Consider the following 9,575-nt stretch of genomic DNA (forward strand, 5'->3'; position numbering starts at 1 on the left):
GACCAATTGTTATATATATGGTCACCTTTACTCCTTTGTGGGTCTCTAACCTGTTACCAGTCAGTAACCAGCGACTTGAAGGGGGGCCATATGGGACAGTTAGTTGAATCTGATCTGCATGGCCTCCCTTCAAGTCCCTGACTTGTTCCAAGTTACAAATGAAAGATTGCTTGTTTGCACAAGGTCAAAAATATATTACAGGGAATTTGTTTCTCATTCTAAGCTGTGGTTTTGTGCTTACTCTTTTTCTGTATCATCTTCACTGTCCTCGGAGTTGTAAAAACTGCAATTACTAAAGCCTCCATCTTTCCTTGACTGAGTTCTATCCAAGGCTGAAAGGAGAAAAGAAGCGAACCAATTAAAACCATTTAAAATGTAATATCAATAACCAAATAAACACCTGTATGCCCTATACATTTAAAGCCTCCATCAGGTCAAGCTGCAACTTTTTGATCTTTAGAGCTATTTTTGGGTGTTTTGCTGCTCCTAATTATTTAGAGTCAAAATGCCCAAAATCTTTCAATAATGCCTCCTATTTCATCAGTTGGAATTTGCATGAAAGCGACAGTACTGCAGCTTTTCAGGTGGTGACCTCCTTATAAACAGGGCCGCCATCAGGGGGGGGGAGAGTTGTAGGGGGGCCCTAGGGTAAGGGGGCCCGGCCATGGCACACTTACTTGATTAGCCGGGCCCTGTTGCTTTCTGAAAGCTTCTGGGAAGGCAGGGAGGGACCACAGGGGGAGGTATCTTCTGTCCATTACTTTCCCTTATTGGTCACAGAGTTTAAGTCCCGTTTGAGCTGCTCAGGGATTGGATAGCCGAGGTGTGAACTTCCCCTCCAGCTCATCCAGTCACCATGCAACTTTACCGGGACTTGAATTTCTGTGACCAATAGGGAAGAAAATGCTGTCACTGGAAGAAGATGCAGCCACCTGTGCTCCCCTCCTCCCTTCTGTAGTTGGCGGGTGATTAATTAAGTGCAACATGGCCACCAATTTTCTTATTACGTGGGGGGCCCTGACCACCAATATTTTTTTTATTTTTTATTAACATGTGGGAACCCTAGCCACCAATTTTTTTTTTACTGTGTGGTGGGGGGGTGGACCTGTGGGGTGGGGAGGACAGACCTGTAGGTGGGGCTTGTGGTGGACGCAGCCCAGGGGGTCCAGGAAATGTTGTCGTATGGGTCCCTGCAATTTCTGATGGCGGCCCTACTTATGAATACATTCTAGTGAATGCATATTTTACAATCTATAGCAGGGTGAACGTTATGACCATGTTTTTTGTGAACTTTTAGTATGTTATAGAATGCCACATTCCTGGCAATTTATAGTTTTTGAATAATGTGTCTTCCTCTTCTGCCTCTTTTCAGCAGACAACCACTATTGCTCTGTGAGGCTTATATTCCGGTGTAGGTCCTTTCTTAGTCATATGCCCATCTCTACTTCAAACCATTACATTACCAATAGATTAAAATTCTTTAGATTATAAACTCTTGCAAGTAGGGTCCTTCTATATCCTATTCTTACTCTGGAAACTCTTGTTTGTTGAATTTTCGTAAGAGCACTGTTCATTATAAATTAATATAAAGCGCTGTGTCATTTGCTGGCACTATATAAATAAATGATACCATTGCCTGGTTGCTAGGGTAAATGAGCCCCTAGTAACCAGATAGTTGCTGAGAGAGGGAAAGAAAGTAGAAGTAGCAAAGCACTGAAACTAGCTTACTCGTTAAAGGGATACTGTCATGGGGAAAAACATTTTTTTCAAAATGAATCAGTTAATAGTGCTGCTCCAGCAGAATTCTGCACTGAAATCCATTTCTCGAAAGTGCAAACAGATTTTTTTTTTTATTCAATTTTGAAATCTGACATGGGGCTAGACATATTGTCAATTTCCCAGCTGCCCCAAGTCATGCGACTTGTGCTCTGATAAACTTCAATCACTCTTTACTGCAAGTTGGAGTGATATCCCCCCCCCCTCCCTTTTTCCCCCCAGCAGCCAAACAAAAGAATGGGAAGATAACCAGATAGCAGCTCCCTAACACAAGATAACAGCTGCCTGGTACTCAGGCAGCTGGGAAATTGACAAAATGTCTAGCCCCATGTCAGATTGCAAAATTGAATATAAAAAAAATCTGTTTGCTCTTTTGAGAAATGGATTTCAGTGCAGAATTCTGCTGGAGTAGCACTATTAACTGATGCGTTTTGAAAAAAACATGTTTTCCGATGACAGGATCCCTTTAAGCTAGGAGCTCAATGACTATCAAATAATGAGGCCACAACTAACTGGGCAAACAAACACAGTTTGGCCAATGCTTTACCCCGTTAGCACTTGCTAAGCACTCAGCATGTGCTGATGTCAGGGATCAAGGACTTGCTTTCGCACAGGACAATTTAAAGGACATTTGCAATCTAGCCTTTCAAAGAAAACCAAATCCCAGAATATACATGATCCATGCTACAGCCCAACACATCAAATAATTTCAGACAGTTTAAGCATCTGTTCCAGCACCTCTCTTGCTATATATAGGTATGGGATCTCTTACCCAAAAACCTGTTATCCAGAAAGCTACAAATCAAAGGAAGGCTATCTCCCACAGACTCCATTTTAAGCAAGTAAGTAAAACTTTTTGAAAGTATTTTTTTTTTCTCTGTAAAACAGTACCATGTACTTGATTCCAACTAAGATAAATCAATCCATATTGGTGGCAGAACAATCCTACTGGGTTTATTTAATTTATAAATATTTTTTTAGTAGACTTAAGATCCAAATTTTATCCAGAATACCCCAGGTGCCCAGCATGATGGAGAATACCTATATCGGTACTTGTCCTCTGCAACTGATATAGGTCACAGGTGCCCGTATTAAAAAAAATATAGCTGTGCTCATGATCATTTTTAGATTGTAAGCTCTTTGCGACAGGGCCCATGAAGTCCGCTGCCAGAATCTGCGACGAGGAGTAAGTAAAAAGTATGGGGCATTTTCCCGGGGGGAGGGTTACGGGTTTTTTTTCTACAGGGTTTCCTTCTCCTTTAAAGGACAAGGAAAGTTGAACTAAAGAAGTAGCTAGAAATGTTGTACATTATATTTTGGGCTTCTTGTACCAGCCCCAGGCAACCAAATCCCTTTAGCAGGGAAGACTTGGGTCTCCAAATATGCCCCAGTAGCTCCTCATCTTCTTTTCTGCTGATTCACTGCACATGCTCTGTGCTGCTGTCACTTACTGAGCTTAGGGACCCACTCACAATATACAGTACACATAGAATAGAAATGTCACATATATAATAAGGCTGATTAGTAATTAATATGGATAATTACTACACGGCAGCACAGAAATCAGTGCAACTAGCATCAGAATTTAATAATCAGCCCTGTAGCATCAGCTTCTATTAAAGGCCAACCTATTTTTCTGCTTGATAATTTGCGAGGACCCCTAAGCTTAGCTTCTCAACAGCTGCTCAGAGCCCACTGAGCATGCGAGTGTCCCAGACACTTTTCAAGATGGGGGTTTAGTACTCCTTTACGGGGGGGCCACATAGGACATAGCTGTACAGTGAGTTTGCAATTGATCCTCAGCATTCATCGGACAAAATTGTCACTAGGGAGCACCCCGATAATAGACTCTATGTGTGCTGTACATGTAAAGCTGCTCCAGGTAGCATCAAAACCAAATATTCCTGTGTGTAGCATGGAGCACCATGTAGAGTCAAACGTAAAAAATCAAATACTTTATTTATCCATTAAAATCAATACAAAAAATGTGTGTACAAAAAATTGCCTGCAATGCAAAGAACCATTACACTTGACGCGTTTTGTAGCGCTCCGGCCACTTTCTAATAAGCTTAACGGTTCATACCAAACCAAGATTTTCCTCAGCATTTAGCTCAGGTTCAAAAGCAACAGTTATGACCCATGTGCCTGGTAACCAACCAAGAGAGCTGCAGGAAGTAGTGTTCTCGGTAATGTGTTAGAAATTCAGTCACTCCAGCCTTATAGACAATTTTCACCTTCTAAAGCAGCTATGGGGGGGGGGTCGCCGACCCTGTAAACCGTTCTAAATGGATACACTTAGTTGATACATTTCTTATCTTTGTCCCTGCTGAGCAGAATCTCTGGGTTTCATTACAGGCAGCTGTTGAATTGAATTGAAACAATAGTTGCTAATACTCCAGAGATGAATTACTGAGCTGCCGGACTGAAACACCACAGACAGGAACATTCAACTTTAGGGCAAGGCCAGAGGTGGCGTTTTTAAAAATGAAACGTCGGGTGTAAATACGCCACTGAAACCACACGCAACCATCAACATGCGTTTTTCAGCACGTAGGTTTCTTTTCCCAACATGCACATCTCATTGTTCTCATTTAGAATTTGGACGCCATATTTAAAATACGCTGCGTATTTACGCAAAGTGTGGTTTCAAACGTGCAGATCCCATAGAGTCTATTGATCTGGTAGTTTCTTGAAGTATTAGCGTTTCTGCTGAAAAACACAAATACTGGCGTCCTGTGGTGGATTTCGGCTTGCAATCACCTTGTGTGAATTGCCATAGTGCGTTTTCCATTAGTTTCAGTGGTAGTGCAGTTTATGCCTATTTATGCCTGGCGGAGCTTTTTTAAAAACGCAGCGTAAAAACGCCACGTCTGGCCTTGCCCTAAAACTTAGATTTTGGAAAAACAGTAAAAAAATAAATAATGGAAAGTAATTGAAAAAAAGTCTTTATTTCTGGGGAACAATCTGAAAACAACTGAACTGAAAAAAGTGTTTGGAAGGTGAACAACCCCTTTAAGATTAGACAAGTGCAGGCACTTCAGGATTTTTAGATGTGTGTGTCTATACAGAATATGATGGTGATGTAAACCAGCTCAACATTGCAATTTAAGATACTAATCCAATGTTTGGCTATCTGCGATCATCGAACGCAACGTGTTGCCCTCAAATCAGTACTAGAACAGTGATATAGCAACAGGCTGCAAACCAGGATAAGGGAAAAAGATTTTAATGTTTTGATGAATATAATAAATTATCTAACTATATGCAAAACAGCATGCAGAATATCATCAGACGTGGAAAGCACAAATTTAGTTTTATGTGCTGATGCTTTGAGCATAAGAAAAACCTTCCAAACATCCAACCAAACCATAGGGTAATTGCAGGATAAAATATTAGTAAAATGCGTCATTGGGTAAAGACATGTAAAAACAGAAAATCCCTAATACACATAATATTTTTAAGAGGTGAGAAGGGGCTTGACCTTGACAATTCACAAACTCTAAGGGGATTATTTTTCATGCCATGTTAAAAACAACTGCAACTAAATTCACTACATCATACCATCTTATCGCCAGGCAGCACTGTGTGTAAAATGGTGTATTTATCAAACTGTTTATACATTTTCAGAATAAAAAGTGGCAGCTGCTTGAAAATGCTGTATACAAAAACAATGATCCATCAGTAAAGCCAGTTTGCAGAATTTGCCACCTACAATTTTCTCCTTGACTTTATGCCATTAATAATAATTTTAAAAAAACAGCATAAGGCCATTAAATATGGCAATGGGTCAGCATAATAGAAAATACACAACTTTATAAACTCCCCATTTATTTTATACCACTTTTTAGAGCATTTTTTCTGGTGTAAATAATTTTACACAGCATAATAAATAGTTTCCTTAGCTTCATGCATATCGGCCGTCTTCATGCTTTTGCAGCAAGGAACATCCCATCTTACTGCATACCTGCCAACTCGACATGTATTGACATTTACACATAAAATTTACATACCAAGAGATGCCACAGGAATCTGGTAGGTGTGTACGAGACTTATGATGGCTATAGATGCAAAGATCCGATCGTTCGAATCCTTGAGCGATCGGACTTCCCCATCTCCCGACCTGCCACTTACCAGATCAGATCAAAGTCTTACCATTCAGATCAAATAAAGTAGTTAAGAACAGATCAGCCAATGTTCTGCCCCTGACAGCAATCGTACGATGTGCAACAAAGCTAATGACAGTCTCCCACTGAAAATCGTACATTCGGCAATACACGCAGAGATATTATCGGCAGCCGACAGAAATTTTCTAACCTGTCCGATCGACCAAAGACCGTTCTCCGCTGGACGAAAAATGTCAGGACTCTCCACATACCGTCCGAAAATCATACGAATACTCGATTCGTATGATTGGATCTTTGCGTCTATGGCCAGCTTTAAAGGGATACTGTCATGGAAAAACATGTTTTTTCCAAAACACATCAGTTAGTGGTGCTGATCCAGCAGAATTCTGCACTGAAATCCATTTCTCAAGAGAAAATAGATTTTTTTAAATTTAATTTTGAAATCTGACATGGGGCTAGACATTTTGTCAGTTTCGCAGCTGCCCCAGTCAAGTGACTTGTGCCTGCACTTTAGGATGGAATTACTTTTTGGCAGGCTGTTATTTCTCCTACTTAATGTAACTGAATGTGTCTCAGTGAGACTTGGCTTTTATTATTGAGTGCTGTCCTTAGAGTAGACCTTCCAGGGAGCTGTTATCTTGTGTTAGGGAGCTGCTATCTGGTTACCTTCCCATTGTTCTGTTATTAGGCTGCTGGGGGGGAGGGAGGGGGTGATATCACTCCAACTTGCAGTACAGCAGTAAAGAGTGATTGAAGTTTATCAGAGCACAAGTCACATGACTGGGGGCAGATGGGAAATTGACAATATGTCTAGCCCCATGTCAGATTTCAAAATTGAATATAACAAAATCAGTTTGCTCTTTTGAAAAATGGATTTCAGTGCAGAATTCTGCTGGAGCAGCACTATTGACTGATGCGTTTTGAAAAAAAACATGTTTTCCCATGACAGTATCCCTTTAAGCTGGCCATACACGTAAAGATCCGATCGTTTGTCGATGTCAGCAAACAAGCGGATCCCTCCCCGATATGCCCACATTGAGGTGGGCGATATCGGGCCAATCCAATCGTGGGCGGGTGGACGGGTGGTGGCACCACATAAATGCACAGATGTGGCCACGATCCGACTGGATTTTTTAACCTGCCCGATCGAGATCTGCCCGACTTGCGGGCAGATATTGATCGGGGAAGCCCGTCGGATGGCCCCACACACGGCCAATAAACTGCCGACTCGGCCTGTTAGCAGCTTTTATCGGCCTGTGTATGGGGGCCTATAATATGGCCCAGCGCTGCGCAATATGTTGTAAATACAGGTTAATATTAATGGCACCTTTGGATCAGCGCTACCAAATGGCAACATGCCTAAAGATCTGCAAGATGTAGAAGCATTCCAACCTTGCATTGCTGACATTTCTCACTATGTTGTGAGCCATGTGGTAAAAATGAATATGCAGCATTTTTATCAGGCAGTGCCCAGTATAAGGGGAGTTCTATCTTTTAGGCCCTATAATACCTGGATACAGTACTGTTCTTTAGTGTGTGTAGCAACACACCAGCTTCTTAGGTGATCATTCTTGTTATTAAACTGCTAGATGGACTAGAATGGATATCCCTGACTGCAGCCAAGCATCAAACAGTAACTTTACTAAACTGACAGCTACAAAGAAATTGCAAAAAAAAAAAAAGAAACATTGCAATGGCTGGAAGTTGCACTCCCTGAACACAACTGAGACTCCAGCTGCAGGACACAAAGTAGGGACCATGGATATATGCAGAGTCTGCAATAAATACAAATAACCCTTGTTTGTACAGCCTGACCATCTACACATCCCTATTAGTTTCAACCTGCTCGTCCACGTCTGTTGTTGGACTACAACTCCCGGTATTGCCACACAATATGCTGTAAAGCCTCTACACGTACTGCAGGGGGAGAAAGTGACCAAGACAAGGGCACCGTTTTAAGAAGAAAAGGCCTAGTTCTCACCTTCCAGAAGCTGGCTCCCTCCGCCGCCCGCCATCTTTCAGCTCACTCCATAGCCGTGAGGCGACCGGGCAGGGGTAAATAACAGCCCGGTGCCTGTGAAGGGAAATTAAAGCCAACTGAAAGGAAGTCAGCACGAAGCTTAGAAAACAAACAGGCCCCAGCTGGGAGAAGATTGGGGGAGGAGGAGCAGGATACACTTTGGCCGAGCCATGGAGGTGGAGCTTATAGACTGGCTCTGAAGCGGCTCAAATGCCATGGATGGCACGGCAGCGCCCTCTGTTCCTGAGGAGGATCTGGCCACGTTGTCTCATGCCGCTGAGTGCCCGCAACTTCGTCGCTTCACTAAAACGACGCCACATGGCGGGGACCAGGGACTGTTTTGTTTTGCTGGGAAGGGATACAGAGTTTGGGAGTCGCTGGCAGCATCAGGAATTTGCCACTCCAACCTCTCCAAAGCACTACCCAGCGTTCAGCAGTTGGAATGCTTCTTTCCTAGTGTCGCTATTTATGGTGGTTTTAATGCGTTGTATTTTCTGCCCATGTTTTCATCCGAGTTGAATTCATCCCTGGTTGTTGTAAGCTCAATAGATTTCCATTAAAGCAGGTGTCCAACCTTAAATGAACTCTTAGTATGATGTAGAGAATGACATGTTAGTGGCTGCCACGTGATGTGTAACATTTTTATTCTTTTGGTTCCAGCCAGGGCATTAACTGAGGCAAAGTCTGTTGTTTTCCTCAGCATTTTCTTTTCGGGGACGGCATCAGATTTTGAAATATGAATTTGTGTCTTATTCATGGGTGTCCACAGAAAATTTTCCAGGGGGGATCAAGGAAGAAAACATATTACACAAATTACTTGTACCCTCATTTTGGTTTCCACACAAACCTAACAACATATTTTCCATAAATATATAGAGTAGTAACTGTTGCACATGTATAGCATTCTGATTCTATTAGTGACACAAACTGCTTGTTTGCCAAGATTTGGTATTTTCTACTTTCTTAACAAAATTACTAGCCAGAGGTTTGTAGAATGTTCCCAAACCCGCCCTGCTGCTGCCCGCGCTTCTGGGGTCCTTTTATAGACCTGTGCTGCCCCGCCCATGACGTCACAAAAGGGGTGGGGAGAGCAGACACGAGACTATAAAACCAGAAGTCGGATGCCGCCATTTAAAGGTGGCCGGTGGGGTGAGCAGAAGAGCTCAACCCGCACCCGCGAGAAGCAGTGCGAGGTGGACCCGAACCCGCCCGACCTGTGGGTAAACCCGCGGGTATCTGGTCGGCCGGCACATCACTACTCTAGAGTTCTAGTTACAACTAGATACATACAGTGAAGCCTTCATTTTACATACCCTCGTTTTAAGTATTTTCATATGTTATACAACTTTTTGTGGTCCCACCGATATTTAATGCATAATACATTTCACTGACTTTACACCATTTTTCTGGTCCATTTTTTTTTACATATGGCAAGAGACTCTCCTCTATTATGAAGTGTGTGTGTGAGTGAGAGAAAGAGTGTGTGGAAATATTATGCAGCAAACAATTTGTTTTTCTCTCAGTCCTCATTAAAGGAAGCACTGCATGCAAACACTGTATATTAAGGCACCCGAGGGCCTGTGCCTAAAGGTGGCCATACACAGATAGATCCGCTCGTTTGGCGATGTCGCCAAACGAGCGGATCTCCCTCCGAT

At 42.4% G+C, this 9,575-nt stretch overlaps 1 protein-coding gene across 4 annotated transcripts in view; it reads right to left on the minus strand.

The window, feature by feature from the left end:
• senp6.S (SUMO specific peptidase 6 S homeolog) overlaps window positions 1-8,489 on the minus strand; it is a 46,109-nt gene extending 37,620 nt beyond the window's left edge. The window contains exons 1-2 of one of the 4 annotated variants that reach the window (XM_041563994.1): window positions 7,882-8,489; window positions 242-332 (exon numbers count right to left, since the gene is read on the minus strand). In XM_041563994.1, coding sequence (XP_041419928.1) covers window positions 242-332; window positions 7,882-7,915 — 125 coding nt within the window. In that variant the 5' untranslated portion in view covers window positions 7,916-8,489. 4 annotated transcript variants of the gene reach the window in all.
• Between the last annotated feature and the right edge of the window lie 1,086 nt (window positions 8,490-9,575).

This window comes from Xenopus laevis, chromosome 5S (genome assembly GCF_017654675.1).
Source record: "Xenopus laevis strain J_2021 chromosome 5S, Xenopus_laevis_v10.1, whole genome shotgun sequence".
In the NCBI taxonomy this organism is placed as follows: Eukaryota; Metazoa; Chordata; class Amphibia; order Anura; family Pipidae; genus Xenopus; species Xenopus laevis.